This window comes from Hylaeus anthracinus, unplaced genomic scaffold, assembly GCF_026225885.1.
Source record: "Hylaeus anthracinus isolate JK02 unplaced genomic scaffold, UHH_iyHylAnth1.0_haploid 3, whole genome shotgun sequence".
Classification (NCBI taxonomy): domain Eukaryota; kingdom Metazoa; phylum Arthropoda; class Insecta; order Hymenoptera; family Colletidae; genus Hylaeus; species Hylaeus anthracinus.
The window spans coordinates 2299838-2320819 of record NW_026535284.1 but is presented as its reverse complement, the minus strand read 5'-3'; the positions used below and the strand labels follow the sequence as shown (position 1 = coordinate 2320819).

Sequence of the window (20982 nt, the reverse complement as noted above, 5' to 3'; positions counted from 1 at the left end):
ACGTTTCATGTATTCTGCTCCACTCAAGACTAATCTTAAGTAACTTTTCCGTCAAATCATCGAAAATGCATCGGGCATCATAATTTTCTTCAATTTAGATCTTTCGGAGCAGAACTTCGAAAATAGCTATTTAATGATTTTGGTTGCTTCTATTAGCTTGGCTACGGTTGGCCACGCCGTAATATCTCATCGATTCAATGGTATTGTTTACCAAGCAGTTCTGGAATACCGCTTGCTACCGTATTTCCGTCGTTTTGAAGCTGTGAATGTGATGTTCATGCAGCAGTTCACAAGAGGATGTCAATAGAATCGTGCTTGGCAGACTTGAATATTCGTACATTAGCTTTTTGCACTCCATTGGTGCTGCTAGAGCGTCATATTGTCGACGCGCTAGAAGAGCGACATTCACTTCGCCCCTGGGGTTAACCAGTTGTATTCAACGGGCACAAAAAACGTCATCTACTGATGGCAGAGATGGGAAAAAATTAATTTTAATAATATATGAATGAAACTGCAGCATGACCTATTCACGGTGTTTATTTAGTTAAATATTTATACATGGATGTAATTTCATTTTAATGTGCATGTTTAAAATCATATTTATCGAATAATTAATTTAAAGTTTATTCGATGAGAAGTGACGTATACACAAGCTTTCAATTTCACGTTTCGACTCTTTGTTTTTCAGTAATTTGAAGACTTATATATTTTTAAAATGTAATAATATGTATATACATTACTGCACAAAAGTGTTGGACCACTTATGGTATATTATATCTCTTACATTTTTACTGCTAAAGAAAGAAATATTTTATTTTAGTAATATTATTATACAGTTTCCTGTCCAAAATTAGATAAAAATGTATAAATTCAAAGGAGAATTTAATATTTAGTCATTCTTTTACCTTCATGACAATATTTAATTATTTCACTCGAAATGTTTTGCGATTCGGTTCGTAATACCTCAAACAGTTCATCTGCATTTTTTAACTCTATTTCTTCGTCCTTTATCCAATTAATACCGGGCATGTTTAATAATATTTAAATCAGGACTTTCTGATGGCCAAGTCATAACTTTTAATTTCACATTCACCTTTAAATCAATTAAATAATTATTTACAATTCTATTATATGTAAATATAGTATATTAGTATATATAAAGCGTAGTAACAAATACACATTTGTAGCGAGAACGCAGCTAGAATATAAGCGAAAACCGCACCTAGACTAGCGGAAAAACCCAGGCTTCGCGCTCGACGAAAACAGACCCCTAATTGGTCGCATGGAACTTCGCAAAACGGTATAAATACGGGCAAACGAACTCCCGAAAAGTTAGTTAAGGTCTTGGAGTCGAACACCCCGAACCTTTCCCTTGAAGCACCCGGACCCCAGCGGATCAGTCACTTCGCTATTTTTCCTAAAACCTCGAGACAGCCGGACCTACGCGGACCAGGCACTCGACTTCCATCCGATCCAGAAGCTGCCGGATCCTAGCGGACCAGGCTCTTCGCCCTTCCGAACTTCCATACCGGAAAAATTTAACTCGACCATCTCGACAAAGACCCGCGCACACGCTCTAGTGCAAGGACCCCGGCTCGAATGTCGTTCTCCTCCGCGCACTCGCGTTACACATTGTAGCATAAATTTATTTAAATGTTATGCAAACCTGACATGGTAGCCTAAGACTTTTGCACAGTACCCTAGATAGCTGATAATTCACTATTCCAAACTATAATGCGCCATCGGAAATCATTATTGTCCCTCAATAAAAATTAAAAATTAAAGGAGTAGAGATTATAAGAAAAAAATCATATTAAACATTTATACAATTATACAAGTTACTACATTTTTATTAACCCTTAAATGCTCTAAGTTTCAAATTTGATGCCAGACTTTTAAGTCGAATTGTACACTTGCAATTGGTTTGTTTTTAATATTTGGCTGTACCTATATATGTTACCATTGGATAATGTTCTTTTGAACAAAAGTTAAAATAAATAACAAATACATTGATATTTTCTAAAATTTAATTTTGAAAAATCAGGCTTCTAAGGGTTAAAGGATGTGTTCATCTGTAGAACCTGGATGATTTTAATATTTTTCTATTTATTTTCCGCATCATGGAACACATTAATGAATTCTGCTGAAACCATAGCCATGTTCTGGAAACGTTTAATAAAAATTTCAAAGGAAAGATAATGTTCGTAACATGAAATGCTCGTCTACCATTCATTGCTTCAATTTTAATAACAAAATTGTTTTGTCTCTGAATCTTGGACGGAGAAATATTTTTTTTTCTTTTATATTTCCACCGAAAACCACTGATATATTGTACACAGTACGCGCCACAATTCCGCAGACGCCTGTAAAACAACATATGTGTATTGTGCTTGGACGGCAGAAATCTGTCAAAGGTCGTTTCTGGTCGTACAATTTGTTCCATTGCATACACTCGCAAAAGTCATTCGGTCATTTTACAAAAACAGGTTGAATGACTGATCAAGTAAAATCTGATTGTGTAATATTATACTCGACTGTAGATATCATAAGTTGAACATAAATATGCTATTATAAAAATATACGAGTACTTGGATTTTAAAGGTTTCAGTATATAAGGACAATTTTTCAATTAAACCCATGATACTATCATATTCAACGTGTCAAAAAACCTCTGAACACCTATTTGCATTATAATATACAAAGAATTATCGTTACTGTAGTCACAAGTTGATTTTTGTATCGTGTCAAAAATATAGTCACACTTGCAATTTGTTCAAAGTAATACATAGTAACGTTAATTCTTTCCATATTGAGATGTAATAGGAGTCCAGTAGTTTTTTGGCACGTTGAACAACCTAGTATAATTGGTTTTTATGACAAACTGTTTTAAAACACTGAAATCTCAAAAATCCAAGTGATAGTATAATTTTGATATGCAGTATATATTTAAGGGACGATTTTTCTTCACGCTTTTCTTGTATCTCTAACTGTACATTGGAAATAACATTAACAGTGCAGCTAAACCATAAAATTTTTACTCCTTTGTTGAGGGATCCTGTAGTGAAGAAGTTATTATCAAATTTTTGTTCTTTTTATTATTGAGAGTAATTATAATTATAAAAAACTAAACGTCCACATATGTTGGCAAGTCCATGAAGAAGTTAAGCTATATCAGATAAGCTATAGCACATACCGTAAATAGAATGTGATTACTTTACATTCTACTACGTGTACTATAAGTAGAATTAGATTACGGTACATTCTGCCGCGGATATCATCCGTAGAATATGAATATATTACATTCCAATCTATCACAAATTTGCACACTAATACATAACATGTATTACCATTCAAATTGCACTACATGCTTTGTTCTCAAGACGTTTAACAAAATTACCAATTGGCACTACCAATGGTAGTTGAGGAACTAGGAAATTCAGGAAATATTGAAGCATTGCAAACAAGAAGAATAATTCAGACGTAACAAAAATGGGTTTTTGTTGCTTCGAACATTTCGAGTTTCACGAATAGTGACGTAAACTGAATTGACCAAATAAATGAATAAAATTCATACTATAGGAATCCACAAATTTTAATTGGGAAAGAAACACTTCCAATTGTCAACAGCTATATGCTGTTAGTCTCTAATATGAAAAATTCTCAGAATGCAAAAGGTTAGAGTGGCAGGCGATATTACTTGACATTAATTGCATCTAAAATGTAAGGGGTCTAATAATATCAGGAATTCACGACGATGAACGACCAATATTCGTCCACCCAAAAGGTGGAACACAGTCGATTCGCGTTGAATGATGCCTGGCAGGACACCGTCAATAATTTAGTCGATTAGTTGCCAAAACTAATGCGAATAGGGTTTAGAAATAACAGAAGTCCTATTAATACTAACTTTTTCTATTAAACTTATTGTTAGTTACCGTACTTAAAAGTTTGTTTTAATTGAATAAACTTTGTAAAAACTTTACAGTTTCCAATGTTTGGAAGAAAATGTACAAGACTCGCAAAACAACCAAGGATTTCTTGTCAAACTTTGTGGACTTTGGAGTTCTAGTGTATGCTAATGCGACAAGAAATGTTAGACGACCTTATTCAAGGACGGAGAACTTGTTACTAAAAAATTTGACAAATAATTTGGCTCTAATACAACGTAACGAATTATTCGTATTTAAATACCAGAATATATGAATATAATTGTACACTGTCGGTTAATATTATTTTAATTACAAAAATTGGCATGAACATTGTGATTTTTCAATTTGGTTGCGTTGATTGAATCCTGAACGCTTTGAGTACCTATGCGAAGAATATCGCTTTTACTTATTGTCAGAGAAAATAATTCAGGACTGAGGAAGTAAAATTTATGGTCGACGGGTTACAGCATGGTAAACAGTCACGATAAAATGATCACATTACTCGTTTTATGTCTCTATCGCTTAAGTCTTTTGCTATTGTCAATTACAAAATACAAAGAACAGTCTCTGTTGAAATTCTCTTTAATTAAATTCCTCGCTAGCGGACTTTAATTAAAATTAAGTAAAAGGACAACGTTTTGCTGTGTATTAATTTCACAGCCTATGATCTGACCTGAAATAGAGAACGTTTAAATAAATTGTAGCCTCCCAATGTACATAAAATAGTTCCAGAGCCCTGGTCTAGGTTCAGTGGATTATCCATCCGTCCGTACTGTTTACATTAAAGAGAATCGACGACCAGCGTGTTTGATTCTCGTTTCGTGACTCCATATACGCTACGCCAATCAATTGTTTAACGTTCTAGTGCGTGTTGCAATAAAGGGATGTGTAAAGGACATGTTGAATGCTAACACTTTCACCCACACCTAAATGTGTGTTTTTAAATTTTATACTACGTAAAATAGTATTAGATAAAGTGAGAATAAAATGTTTACAAAATATTTTAATATAATGTTTTTTGTCATAAATGAAATACCTTAATAATATAATTGGGACAATTAAAATACGTTGAATAAAATGTGTAGAGTGTAATCAGAGCTGTGTAAAATACGTATTTTAAATAATAAACAGTAGAAGAATATTTTATTTCGGATCATGCAAGTATTTTTAAAAATAAAATATTTTATTCGTTATAAAAAATGTTTAAGATAATATTTTAAGTGATATTTTATTTCAAAAACACTGAAAATATTTGTGCCATAGTTCGGAATATTTTATGTATTCAATTTATTATCAGCAAATAAAATATTTTTATTTTACTAAATTATAATGTAAAGTACATTTATTATGGTAATCTAAAACGAAAGAAGTACTTTTCCTCTGCATTATAAACATACATTCAATGTAGTCCTGCAATGAATACTTCAACTAAGAATCTTCATGAAATGCGTGATGGAAAGAGATATTCTTCAATCGCAAGAAATAGTTTCTCCATCTGTGTATCATATTTACACAGTTTATTTTCGGGTTAAGATCTATGGAAAGTATTCAATTTTATGCTTTATGGTATTAAAATGAAACATATTTTAATTTACGTTTTACATTATCAAAATAAAATATTTTATTTGCTGAAATTTTATATCCCACTTGAAATACTATTTTATTTGAATTCTGATGAATCTATTATTTAAAATAGTATTTAAAATACTTTCTCTACAAATATTACCCACCTCTGAGTGTAATGGAGAAGCATTTGAGCATCTTCTTTAATAAAAAGAATTGTTTAAAATATTTCATGAACTGATCATTTTTATACCACTTTACCCTAATACTATTTTACATAGAATAATGAAAAGATTCAATCTGTGTAAAAGAAATATGGAACCATGTTTGAACCATTCATTGTTTTGTCCTTCACAGTTTTCTCTAGAGGCGTTGATAACGGAGTTAGAGCTCGTCCTACTTTGGCCCAACTTGTATATGAAAAGGCCATATAAAAGTGGGTAACCATTTCTTGAATATTTCATTAAAACATGGTGTAGGGCCCACACGATTCATGGTATTTAGTAATTACTCTACACTGCCTGGAATTTTTATAAAACCATCGAATTTTTCGATGAAACCTGATATTTATTACATGATAATGATAATTATTATTTGGTATGATTATGGGATTAATTAAACAAAATAGATATAGGGTTACTGTGATGAATGCGATATTTATTTAAAGAAAAATATGGAAATATATATTTTAGTAAAAATAAAAATCTGAAGTTTCTATAAAGACACACTCTTTTGAAATACGTACATTCAAAACTAACAGAAGATATTACTTTGTATAATTTTCGCTATTTTTAACTAAGTCAATGATTTGGGTGACTTTGTGGAAATTTCAGACAATGATATTAAGCATCAACAAATGATTTTATTTAATAGAGATAAAAAATCAGTTTCGTTGCGACGACTATAATACGTAAAAGACATTCACGAATCCAAATTTAAATAATCGCCAACTGTAAAATGAACAATATCTCGTTCGTAGTTGCTTTCATAACTAAATCTTATATAACAAAGTTTGTTGAATGATAAATTTAAAAGCTTCTTTGTCTCTTGAATACTTTCAATGGAATCGATAGTAATCGATATATCGACCCAAACAACCTCTCGCCTGCATTTAAAACTCTACTTGGCGAGTAGCACCAGTGTCCTGATTATTTATGCCCTAGAATATCAAACGAAAAACTTCGTATATCAGAAAACGCTAAAATACTTTCTGCATTTAAACGATAATTCATACCTTTGGGCAACTTTTCGGGTAATTCAGCTAGTTGCCAATAAGTCCTACTGGCCACGCGAGAGATTTACGACGACAGGTTCCGTCGAATTTACGAACCGTGCTTCGTTTTTATGCGTTACGTTTTTCATTTGGAATTCTATATTACCCTTGCAGGATGAGAATTGACCCGTTCAAAAATATGTGAACATTATCTCGTGGAAAAAGTTGGAGCTGATAAATTGCCAACTTAGGCTCTACGCCCTTTTGGCCAGTCGAAAACGAGCGATGTTTGAAAGAATGATTATCTCCAAATAACTATATTTACATATAAGGGAAAATTAGTGCATTCCCATTTATTGAGTGTGTTTCGTTTAATGCAGAATGGTAAAATATCTCACGAAGGGATATAACTATGAAAAAGGTATTTTCACAAAAGTTATTTGGTACGAGGTGAAACATTATATGGAGTAAATCATTCTTTGTAAATAAAGTGGTGGGGGAGATTAGAAAAAATTAATCTTTTTAAATAGAACTTCATTTTTATCCATAATAACTAATAAGATGGTATTTATTCATCGACCTATTATACGAAGTCATTTATTGTATTATAAAGCCTTAGTAGTATAAAGTATCAACCTGATGGTCATTGCAATGCATCTATACGAACTGTAGTAGCCATCAAATTTTGCTTATTGTTATTCTTCTACAATTACTGTAATTATCAAACACATTAGTTAATTAGTTAGAATATTAACAATAAGCAAAAATTTATGACTACCAATCTTCGTATATGCATATACGTAATATAATAAGCATCAGGTTGGAACTTAGGTTATATAATATATGAATAGAATTATTGTAATGGAAATCAGGTTGAAACTTTATAAGGTTGATAATATAACATAACTAAATACACCTAGGTATATATGGAGTTTTAGCAGACCTGTAAAGCAATTGTATATTGAAAACTAATTAAAACGAATCATAAGACAGTGTCAATTAATATAATCACAATTATTATAAAATATCTAACCTAAATATTTATAGCATTTCAGATTCGCAGTAATTTTCAATTAATTTACGTTCAGTTAAGTAGACAGCGTGCCAACTGATTACCGATTATTTGTCATACAAGTTTTTACGATTTTAACCATAATCTCGTTATATTTCTAAACTTTATAGTTACACTTGTAAAAAAAAATCCTTCTTACTATATGCAGTTATATAAGTAAAAATCGATTTTTGGGGGCATCTGCCTCCTTAAAGTCGAAGAGTGTTGCAAAGAAGTCGATAACTTACCGAAAAAGCATGAGATGAAGACGATCGTGTAGAGTGTAATAAAGATCACCTTTACACTGGTCCTGTCGAAGATATAATCTTCGTTCGAGGATATATTGTAAGGGATAGTTCCGTTCTCGACCAAGATTTCGTTGTCATGAATTTCGTAAACGATTGCATCGCGGTCGTCGATCATTCTGCAACAGAATCGTGGAAAAAAGAAAATCGAGTATTGAATGCATATTTTGTTTTCGTATTTGAAAGGCAGCTAAATGCAGTACTGTCTATCAAGTTGTCAGAAAGTTATTTCCACCACTTCCTGGGTCAGTTCGTAGGATAACGAGTCTAGCGTTATCTACAATCACGGTGATTCAATCACCGAGTGAAGCATTCGTAGATTACGATGCTCCCAAATTCAAGTGCCAATCAAGTTGCAAAACTAAATGAAGTATGATTAAAGAGGGGAAGCTTATCTACGGTCCGAAAACAGGTGCATGTTTGTGAATGTTTTTGAGGCAAACGGTCGATTTTCTGGTAATAAGATTTAGGGTACTCGAAGGTGCGTTTCTTAGTGCATGTGTCACAATGTTTATACTTGAAATATATCTTAAATTAAGAAAGTTACGACGTTATAGTTTTTCCCCCCGAGTATTCCGCGGTGACTACTCTATCCCTGAGCTGAAATATCTGAAATTCAAACCACAAGAATTTATAAATAGTATATTGAATTATCTGAGTGTTTTCATAATTACAAGTATTCGAATAATATATTAAACAAGGAACTTTCCGATTTTCGATTACAGCGCCATCTATTGCGAATAAAAAAAATGTTTGAAACTAGTGTTTTGAAAAAGTCTCATAGCCAGCTTTCACAGTGCATGACAAAAAATGAGGTGTTCCATTAAAAAAATCATGTTGACCTTGACGTGACTTTGACCGGTCCTTTGAAGGTCAAACGGACACGATAGTTCAATAGAATTTTTAAACCCTAAAACATTTCTCTAAACCGTTTTTCTCACAAATGTTCCATTTTGGAAATATTTGACTGTTTCAGTAGAGTAGTAAAAAAAACTACTGGACCGAATTAGAACAAAATCTAATCAGCTCTAAGTTAGATTGATACACATCGATTGCATCATCGATCATTTTGATTTCGCTATTAGTTATTTAGAATATGTTAATGAAAAATTTGTTTACATACGCACACACACACACATACGAACAATTCGTTAAAAATAGACTAAAATGACTCCAATGACCTTGAAACATGGAGATCTGCTAAAAAATCGATTTTTCATTTACAATAACTTCCTTATAAATCGGAAAGTTAATTATCTTGTTTTTTTTATACGTAAAATTATTTTTTCAAAAATATGGCTCGATAGCACTTGCATAATGTATAATATTTCTTAAAAATCACGGTTACTTTTTTAATTTCAGATAATCCAGTTCTGAGGTAGAGTAGTCATCGCAAAATGCTCAAGTCAAAAACGATATTGCCACCGACTCTTACAACTTTGTTAATTTAAAATATTCGTAAATACAAAAATTGTAACGCATGTACTAAAAAGCGTTCTTTCGAATGTCCTTGAATTTATCACCAGAAAATCGACCGTTTGTCCAAACAAAATTCTCAAATGTGCACCTCTTTTGAACTATTCTAGACAGGCTTACCAAGTCTTACTGTGCTATAGAATGTTTTCAATTGTAATTTATATGCATGGTATTTTCAACCGTTATCGCGGAGAACTCGAATCAAATATCGAAATATAGATCATAGCACTTGGAAAGTTGAAATCGTTTTAATTGACTTTTGGTATCGACAGATAACCGTCAACGATATTGCATTTTAGTTAAAAGTGATACGAGAAGCCGCGAATGGTCGTTGAAAAATTTAAAAATTGTACTGCCATGATCGATCATCTGAACGAACAACGATATTTCAATTTCATTCGTATTTTTCTATTTGTAGATTAGTATACACTACCATTCTAACGTTTTCAATCTTATCTATTCTGTTCCTAAACATATACAACCAAATGACGATAAGAAAATACAGTTCTCCCAAATGATACGTACATTTATTACTACTTGTTTGTACATGCCTACGTATACAATATTTCTGAAAATAATCCAATATGGAGAGCCTAAAACGTTAATGTACTAGCATAATTTAATCTATAAAATCGAATTAAGCTATTCGTACAAACTATCGACCACGATGCATGTGATCAAATCTTCAAATTTCAATTTTACTCGTATGTCGAATATCTTTCTATATACTGGTTCTTAATTGAGTTCGATTTAACGCTTAAATAGTTGCAATTATTGTGGCGGTATATTGAACAATTTGACATCGTCGAATACCTGTGAACGTTTAGATAAATGCATACAAGTACACGTGTGTATGTATGTGTCCTCTTCACGCACTGAAAACCATCAATCGTAAATGTTCATTGCTGTCCAAAATGTCCCCGGTCTAAACGGATCGACAGTATTTATTTCCTCTTGTTAACGCTGTCTCTGACAAGCAAACGAACGTTGTTATTCCCATAGAGAACGTCGATCGTTGTTAGCGAGACTATTATCACACTATGCTTTCGTGCAAACAAGTTTTTAACAAGTTCGCGCCAGCGTGTGATACCGATGGCACGCGCTTGCCTCTCTCATCGGGCGGCATGTACCACGGGTGGCTCGCGCTTGCGTATCTATGAGACGGCGTGTATTTCCGCGCCGCCCCATGGCGAGAAACACAAAGAACAGCGCTGGCGTGAATATGTTAATATAATGAGTAGACTGCGGATCTTTATGCATTTATAGGAAATTTGAATGTGCAAGAAACTACAAAATGCATCAATATGCAAGAATATAAAAAAGATTGAAAGTAAAGTTCATGTTACAATATTTGTAGAATAAAATAAATTCCTATTTAGGTTCAATTTTTGTAGGCACGTTCGCGAAGATTTTATTTTGCATAAAGATTCGCAGTTTAATATTGAGTCACATATTGTATATCTCAAACCAGCAGAATTTCGATAATTTGTCATAAGTTCCTGGAAAAGTACTCGATTGTCTACTCGTCAGATAGTGTAAGGCTTTCACGTCAAATCGTGCACGATTATTGTTGTCAAGATCTCACGTATTTCAGATCTCAATCGCGCCTTGACGTATTCGATAATTATTCTGTCGATAGTCATGTTATAATTGAAGTTTTTAATTTCAGATTAGAAGATTAAAATCTTATCTTCATAGTTAATGCCAATATCGATAATCGTAATTGGCTAATAATCATTCGAGTGATTAAAACTTTTACATAGCAGAGTGATATAAAACCCAGACTTATCCCCTGCGCATATCATTTATTATCTAATCATTTATGACTTTATAATTGTAGTCTTACGCAAAGATAAAAAATATTTGTCTAAAAATTGTATGTTATATATTAACACGTAACGTATGTTAAGATTAAAATTATTGATGTGGGAAAACGTAACAGAATTATATAATAATTGTACGTTTTTGACGACATTAAGTAATTTTATGATAGTTATACAGAAAAGGGTGGTCATCACCGATTTCGATGATTTTGAAACATGTTATCAAATCATTATTCTGCACAATTACTTTTTCTATATAAATGACCAATGGAAACGCTTAGTCTTCGAGATATTCATAAAAAAACTTTCTCAGCTAACATTTTAACAGAAATAAAATAATGCAGGTAATTAAAAAACAATTATTAGGTAAACCTCTTCCTCGCCAAAATATCACCAATTAATGTATATTTTGAGCACTCTTTTCTATATAATTACCAGTTTTATTTAGTTTTATTCAATACTGTTTTAACATTTATTTAGTAGGATTCATCTAACACTTTCGTCGTCTTCATCAGTATCAGTTGTGTCAGCACTGTTATTATCACAATCTGATAAATTAGGCTACGGATGTTTATGAATTTATGATATATACAATCATACTTGCTATCCTAAACAAAATAATTGTCTTGTAAATTACGTGAGGGCACCTACGTTTTGGTTACATCAAAGCGAAACGGTAATAGATAAAGTTTTTTAATCTTCAGTATTCATTTACGTATTCATTTTTTGCTGAAATATCTTACATTTCATAGAGTATAGGGTTAACACCTTGACTGTCAAACTAATAATCGTGAAAATTCCTACGAGGCTAAAATTTTGTGATAGTACTTATTCTTGCAACTTCTTTCAAATTTACTAATCCCATCTAAATTTGTTTCCTTTAACATCTCATTTTCAGAATAAATCTATTTCATTCTCTGATGAAAATGATTGTCACCTATATGCGGATGACGTGGCGATCATAATATTGTTGGAAACGTCGGTCGCGACTCTCGCGTCACACGTTTGATTATTGTAAACCATAATTCAACAGCGACAACAACAACAGCGTAATACAATACAGTTAATATTCTCCGACAATTCAGACATGTTAATAAGTCGGCTGCCAGTCGGAATCTGACAGTTTGACAGTTCCATCTGCAACCGTTCCTTTTAAGCATGGCTACTTCTATCGCCACTCGACACGAATCACAGGGTGTCTCCGTACTTCAACAATTGTATTCAGGTGAAAAGGTGTTGCAAAGAACCCCATTTGACGGTACTTTTCTCTCCTTATGTGCTTTACATAAACATAACATAAGTTACCTCTGCGATAATCGAATATGGTACTAGTAATAACATAAACAATTAAACATGCGTTGAAGAGTGATAACACTCGAAATTACGTATATGTTGCCAGTAACCGAAACAAATTAAGAAAAGTTGTATAGATTTACGTAATTAATTTTGAGAAAACCTGAAATTGTAAGATAAAAGCGTTCTAATGGACGTCATGTTTGGATAAACTATGAATGGCATTAGATCTTAAACCCCTTAAGCTACGATTTAAGCTCCAACATCCTGGGACCAAAATGTGATGACTTGGCCAGAACAATATACCACGGGCCAGGCTCGTGATAATCAGTTCTAGCTCGAACATTTTATCATTAAGGCCACCTTGAAAGGACCGACGGCGAGTGAAAGAATCATGTACGATTATTTACCGCAATAACAGCGTCGTAGAATCTGTTTTCGAATCGTAATTATGCTCTCCACATTGCTAGGCAAAGGAAACCGTAAATTTTATTTAAAATTGAATTAATCCCACCGCTCTCCAATGTTCATTCCGGTCACGAACGACTGCTCCGTGTCTGGTATATACGTTTATTGAATTAAGTTGCCCATAGTACGATTTATAGTACAGTGTGTGGAACAAATGTACCAATATAATTGAGGGATCCTGGTGTGGTCTGTTAGGCGATAACCTTGTTGGACATAAACCACCGAATGTGTTGTTCCCAACTGAAGAGCGCCTAACTACGGTGTCGTGATCAAGAAGGTGTGTTCGCTTCTTTTCAGTAAAAGAAATCGATGTTTGTTACATTTTCTATGAATATACAAGGCGTACTACAGAAGGAAATTCTTTCAGTCGTGAGGGAACACAAAAAGTGTTTCATATGTAATTTAGATGGCATTCAAAGACAAATACATCAGGCGGGCCCCCCCCCCCCCCCCGAATAAAATAACACCAGATTATTTTTCTTAAAGTTTTCAAGCACGTTAATGTTTTTTCTGTAATTTCTGTATGCGGGTAGACATTTTTTCTCTTGCATACTGCAGCTGATATTAAAATTTCACCAGAGATGTGGCCTGAAAATAATCTTTGACTTACAAAATTCTAGCTATGCATGTCACGTATTTCTAGCATGATCGCAGACTCTGGCAACGTCAGTAGAGCAAAGAGTATGCATTTTCATATAGGGTGCAGTATACACTTATATGTAAAACGAACATCGGTCTAGGATGGATACAGTTTACGTGTTTCTTTCCATTCACAGTATTTCCGCCATCATTGTTGAAGTTAGCGATCCAGAAAGAAATGAACTTTATGTTTAACTTTCATTTCGAAAGTCCAAGTAAAAGCTATGAAAATGTTATCTTAATTCGAATTGGTAAGTAGATCAAGTTAGTAAGTAGCGAAGATCCTTCTCAAGAGAAACTTTAAAGACTCTCCTGACAAGAATCATTGATAAGGAGAATAATCAATTTCTGTACTTGTCCAGGCGTACCACTTTATTTTAATTATTTGTAACAAATAAACGTTGGAGCCATCAATGCAAACATTATTTCCTCTTCACAAGAAACAACCATAAATTAATATTCGAGTTAAACATGTGAATCTATCCGCAAATGCTACATAAAACTGTAGAAAGTTTGCAACGACAGATGTAGATCAAATATAAATACAGTTTCTAGGGCACGTCTTCCGGGAATCAAGCGAAAAATGTCTGAGAAATATTCACGATGCAAGTTCTGCAGAAGAAAGGAGCAGAAAACTGAATTATTTATGATAATTGCTAAGAGGAAAGAAATGTGATTAAATATCTCATTTTACACGTAAACCGTTCGTAATTTCCCTTATCAAATTTGTCAACTATCTTTTCTTTCTCCGACAAAGAAAGTTGCAGTTATTAGATTTTATTTTATTTTTATTTTTTAATATACCTAACTTTCTTGCACCCCTTTTAAAAATATAATCTATTTTAAAATTAAAAATAAGATTGGAAAGAAAATTCCTGTATCTTGTATTGTAAATAAAACTTTTATGTTTGTGGGGATATAACGCTACAAAATCGCGTGCTCAAGCGGTATCACAAACGAATTATTAAGATAGAAAGCTTAATACCTTTTTTAATTAAAGGAATGCACAATAAAAAATATTTTCCAACATTTAAACGAGTGTGTTGTGTGGCGTGTTGCACAATGCTAGGAGTAACGCGTACGTGGTTTATCCAGGATTATTTGACATAATACAAAAAGTCGAATAGCCTTTTAATCTGTGTTAATATCACTCACCGTATCACATATTTCTTTGAAAATATTGAAAATATTCACGTTGCACATATTTGAAATCAGAGGGCTGATTTTTTTGAAAAAATTTATAGTGAATATATGATACCGTTGCATTGTGTTCACCATGAACTAAATTGGATAAAGGAACCTAATCTTTGAACCTTTGGATCACTATATATATGTGCTTGACACGATTTTAATATCCAGTAAACACTCATTTTACACGCATGTGTCAAAGAGGAAAGAAATCGGTCGTATAGTTTCCCCGAAATCGTGTACGCCGTCTTAAAAAAACATAACGTGGAGCGAAATCGTTGTAAAGTTCGGCTCGCACTTTTCACAACGATAAAATGCGAAAACCTTGATATTACTCATTGTAATATATTCCTGTGGTATAATAGAGATTCTTTCGCGAAGTACTAACCACTACTGCTTCTAAATTTTGTTATCTGAGTGCAATTCATGCCTCTTTTGCATTTTTTACAGCCTTCGCGTGAGCGATTGGGAATCGCAACGCGTTCCATTCTCCGCATATTTACACAGCATTTGGGCCAATTCGTAAGTTGAGGGCTCTCATTAATTGCGAAACTCTCTCGTACCCGTTTTTAAAAACACAAAATCCCAGAAACATTGTCGTAATAATTATTTTAAGGCCACTTATTGAATTTGTCGGGTCATGCTGTTCGAATTTTTATTTGAAAAAATAGAACCATTCGGACAATTAATCAAATCAAAACTAATTAGGTGATTGGACGTTCTTTGTAAACAATACATATCCAGTGCGGTATGGTAGAAGGATGTATCCACCAAGATACGAATATTGTTTATTTTTTGGTAAAATTTGAAAAATATAATAATGTGTAAAGTCTTATGGGTTTATTTTGTAAGATAATGTTACTTTAACTCGCGTTAAATAGTCTTTCAACATTTATAACATGTCATTACCATCGTTTTTGACATGTATCAAAGCATTCAGAAAATTTAATAATACTAAAATGACAAATTATATTGATTCATATGTGTAACAGTAAGAGCAATCATTAAAATAATTACAGATTATGAAAGTGAAATTACAATTATTTGATGTAATATGTTGTGATTCCGCACATCAATATTAATAATATTGGCAAAGTACTTTGGACAAACTTACACTAATTACTGAAAGCACGCGTTGATGCAATAAAAGCTATCCATATATTAAATTGATAAATGTTATTTACATAACATAGAGATAAATATAACACATACGATCACTGAAAACGGTGCGTTGGTACAATAAAATCTATCCTTATGGTAAATTAATATATATTAATAAGCCTACTTTAGCCACTCTTACCTAAAAAGATCATTGATTTAACATGACACTCATCTCCCATTAAAATTAATGTAGTTTTTAATAAAGTTAAAAAAGGTATTTAATAACAATTATGATAAGTTTCTTCTTTTTCTCGAATATTTTGTAAAACTTGAAAAAACAATGGGTTACCCTTTTGATCAGTTGAGCGAGACATAAAAGAATAGATTTAACGCTGAATATGTGATTCACAATGCACTTTACTTAAGTATGGTATCAATAAAATTATTTGGCAGAAAATTTAACTGAAACAATTATAGGACAAAAAAAGTCACACACCAACACAATTTTTTATATACACAAACACACCAACGCAATAACACAATAACACATCGACACTACAATACATTAACTCTGCCACAATACACAACACGACACACTGTGGTAGCAACAAACCAACTCAGTAATAGATCAACACATTGTCACAATAACACAAACGCCTTCCACATCGTCGTCTTTTCTTTGATACTAACCAACCATATTTACTTTTTAGGGAGATATTATATTTCATTATCTTCTTCGTATAAATCTCCAATTAAAAGACAATTGACATCATATTGCCTTTGTACGGCCAAACTACCGTTCTGATTTAATTACTTATTCATTACACAGAATGGACTTTAAACTGAAGCAGCAGTATGTACTCCTAATGAACTTGGATTAAGAGAAAATTAGCGCGAGTACCAAAAGGTAATCGCCAAAGGCTACGGATCATAAATTATTCTTACTTAGGAAGTAGCTCATAGTTCTCAAATGCTCATGTTTATTATATTGTTCTGATTTTGCCAACAGTTGCACAAAGGTAAGCAAATTTTGATCGCAGTAACTGGTCATGAATAACATTATGATACAACGTATTGGCAACGTTTATTATTGTCACTTAACGTAAAGTATAATTTTAATTCGTAGTACGAATTCAATTTCTATCGAAAAAGTGAGGGATCCTGAATTATTCATTTTTTTTGTTACGCGATATTTATATGTACATATGAATTATTGTCCATTTTTTAATTTACGGAATTTCTCAAGGTAAAAAAAGAACGTACATGATAATCGTAATTTATTAAAGTTTGTATACAAACAATTTAAAGCGTTTATATTCTTTTTCTCCAAAATTCAATGTAAATGTATCAATATGCGTATAGCGTAATACACTTTGGGTAAACCATGTTCCGAAGGGAATCGAATATGTAGACTCGAAAACGTCACTAAAGCTTGTACAAACTATACTACAAATACAATAAATTATGTGACACATGATCTCTAGTCTGCTCAACATCTTCCATGGCACATCTATCTCGTTTTCAAAAATTTCCTACAAACCTCCTTTTACAACAATTGCAAGAGCATGCACTTTAAGAGTCAACAAAAGAAATGTATTTTTATAAAGCTTGAAAAAGACACCTAAAATAAATCACTTCAAGGCGTACACTGAACTTTTTACATACTGCACTCAAGACCATCACCGTTGGCCTCTCTCTGGGTATTACGCGGAATACCTACATTTGTCCCACGCACTATACGTTACCCCCGGCAGGAAAACATCGCCATACGTTTTACCAAAACCTCGAATGCACGGAACGTTGGTCTTACCTAAAGGTTTCTTGGCTGAAGAAATCTAAATCCAAACGAGGCATCTTCCGTCTACAGGAAGATTCCGACGAGCCTTATTCCCCGCGGTAGGCTACACACGAATGCTCGTCACGCGTAATACAGCCGGAGAAATATTACGTAACTATTAAAGTTTCAATCGTGGAACGGTTAGAAAGAAGAATGAAACTTTCCTTTCTTGTCGAGTGGTTGACGTTTAAAATTTTCCAACCCTGCGACGCGAAAGTCGTACAGTTTTCTCAGCGTCATCCTTCCCCTTAAGAAAACACGAACTCTCGCCCATCGCGATTCAACATTTTATGCAATTAGGTCGCGCCTCGTTTGCGGCCGAATTGACCGAGACCGCAATCGCGCGATCGGCTACTCCAGTTGCTTTTCATTTTTACCGATTTAATCGATTACATCTCTTTGTTCGAGCGGGAGAACACTTTTCGGCGGCGATACACCATTAATAATTCAGCACCATACGACGTGTACGCATAATTGTAGATCATTCGACAAATTCAAACGGATCTGTGGTGCCGGGACACGAAATTATTAATTACGGAGGAACGTGAACCGTGGATCTCTCTCCATACGTCCGCGGCTTTTGCTCTTTTTATTCGATGTAATTCATCGAGCCTCTTTGAATGCAACGCGACACCGTCCAGAGATCGCCGAAGACAGAATCTATTATTAAAATAATCAGAGTTGAATAGGAATTGAAATTTTAATTTTAAAGTAGAATTAAATGTATTTCGTGTTGGAGGAATTAGAATTTTTTCGTGTTGCATATGCGTATCGTCAATAATATTTTATTGAAGATATATAGATCCCCAATCTTTCGTTGTTCACAAAAATAATGCATCACCAGAAATCATTGTTGATTCTTGGTAAAGTGAATTTAAATTAAAGAAACTAATTCACTTGATCAATTTCAAAATTTATGTTTTGTTTATTAAAGAAATTCCTGTACTTGAAAAGACTAGTTTTTTTAAAATCAAGCTACAAAATTTTCCGAAAGATGACCAAATCAATAAAAAATCACCGATAAATCACTATATTTTATCATGTTATACATTATCTATTATTATAATAAAATTTTGCTTATTTCTAACACTGTCCCACCAACATACTCACAGAAGATGCAATAAGTATTATCAAGTTATTATTCGTTGCAACCTGGCAGAATCAAAATTACAATACTGGATATGCATACTCCCCTCAACACCTTGAAGAGTTAATACAATTATATTTGTATGTCTCGATTACTTGTATACAAAACCAAAATATATACAATACGATTACTTTATTACAAAGGAAAAGAAAATGTGGTGAATTTTTATTTTGAATTTAATTTTTTTTTTTTGTCAAAATTGCGATAAAATTATTTTAGTGAGTCACAGTGTTTAAGATAGCTTTTACACGACTTTACAAAGTTGTAATAGTCGACGAATCAAATTCTTTTTTATGACTTAAAAATTAATTTTGATTAAATTAACTGGTCAAAGAACTCGAATGCTCGAAGTGTTCTACGTTTTGCGATATAACGGTCCCGAAACGTGACAAAGAGGAATAGCAACGACACTGTCGCTGTCCCGCGCGGTACTGAGAGCTTCGAGGTTCGAGGTTCGAGCTTTCATTCATAGTTGCCAGTCCGTGAGCTGACCGAGATGTCCGGGTTTCGCGCAGGCGTTACATCCTCTTCCGTCGGTTCCTTCTTGCCTCGATAATGCTAGAAAATTAATAGGAACGTTTTCTTGTGTAGGTTATATGATTTCATTTCTGTTCGGAGATCGATACCACTCGAATTAATAATCACCTTTCAGCTGTAACGTCGAGCAGGTACTTACGGAAACGAGCAGTGTTGCGTTCGACTTCTTGTTGTCAGTCCGTTCTCCAACGGGTGCAACTTCTCCGTCACTTGTTAACAGGGAAATTATATTCTAATACTGATCTAAAGTACGTGCACTCTTTTTAAATGATAAAACAACGTACTCTTACTTTTCACGTTTGAAAGTTTCGCCTATTGAACATTTTGAAACGTATGCAAACCTAGTTAAAAAATTTACATATCCAAATCTTATAACTAGATTACGGACTTTATACATTTACATCGTATACTAATATGGAAAACATATAAAAAATATATATAATGTACATAGAATATACTCTAATAGTTAATATAATATTATTAATATTTAGTTTTGTACATACCTCTACGTTACCTTTACCACATATTTGTCGTATTCGTTTGTATCACAAACGTATGAAATTAGCAGTTTATTCGTGATCAATTCATTATCTTTAAATTATATTTTTGTCAAATTATGGTATACTTTCAAACAGGATTTGTAGCTAGATCTAAAACCGTATGATTAATTTTGAACGACTGTTGAATGTTTGAATGTTGATTCACTAGAAACAGAAGCTGTTTTACTTTTGTACAAAGATTCTACTGCCATATATTTACTTATACAAATGTTTGTACACATGACCAATTAAATACTATATTTGTAAAATTATCAAATTCTTTCAAATAGGATCTGCAGCTAGATCCAAAAACGTATGATTAATTTTGAGTAAATGCCGGCTGGCTAAGACATGAATTTTGTACGAAGATTCTGTTGCCAAATATTTACGTATATTCAAATTTCATCCAAATGCAGGGTTCCTCCAGAATATGTAAGTAAATTGTGAATAAACCTATAGGTTTACATGGGAACGTGCATACGTATCGACGGCATGTCGATCAACGAAACAGTCGAAAGGAAAGTCGGCTCTTGTTTGACGCAGGAGTCGATCGATAACGAGATATTCGCAGGGCTCTATTGGTATGCGCATACTATCGACCAAAACTGTTTAAATTGTACATTTTTGAATTGGAAATAAGTAATACAGAATAACTATTTGAAATAACGTTTCCGTCTTTCTGTTTCTCCACAATGCTATTTCAAAATAATGAAATGAATTGTTCAGTCTATGAGGAGAAAGATTTCTCGACGAGAACAGGTGTTCGATTGGACTAAATAATTAACTCGATGGAAATGTCGATACTGTGCACCAAGTTTAACAGTATCGATGGTGTACTCGATGATAGTAGTGATTTCTATGTTTGCATTAAGG

General features: G+C 33.1%; 1 protein-coding gene across 1 annotated transcript in view; it reads right to left on the bottom strand.

Moving 5' to 3' along the window:
* Positions 1 to 19460, bottom strand: part of LOC128894258 (trissin receptor-like) — a 47418-nt gene extending 27958 nt beyond the window's left edge. Inside the window, exons 1-3 of the mRNA XM_054155909.1 lie at positions 18997 to 19460; positions 17860 to 18500; positions 8005 to 8180 (exon numbers count right to left, since the gene is read on the bottom strand). Coding sequence (XP_054011884.1) covers positions 8005 to 8180; positions 17860 to 17903 — 220 coding nt within the window. The 5' untranslated portion in view covers positions 17904 to 18500; positions 18997 to 19460. The remainder of the gene's footprint in view (positions 1 to 8004; positions 8181 to 17859; positions 18501 to 18996) is intronic.
* Positions 19461 to 20982: the final 1522 nt, after the last annotated feature.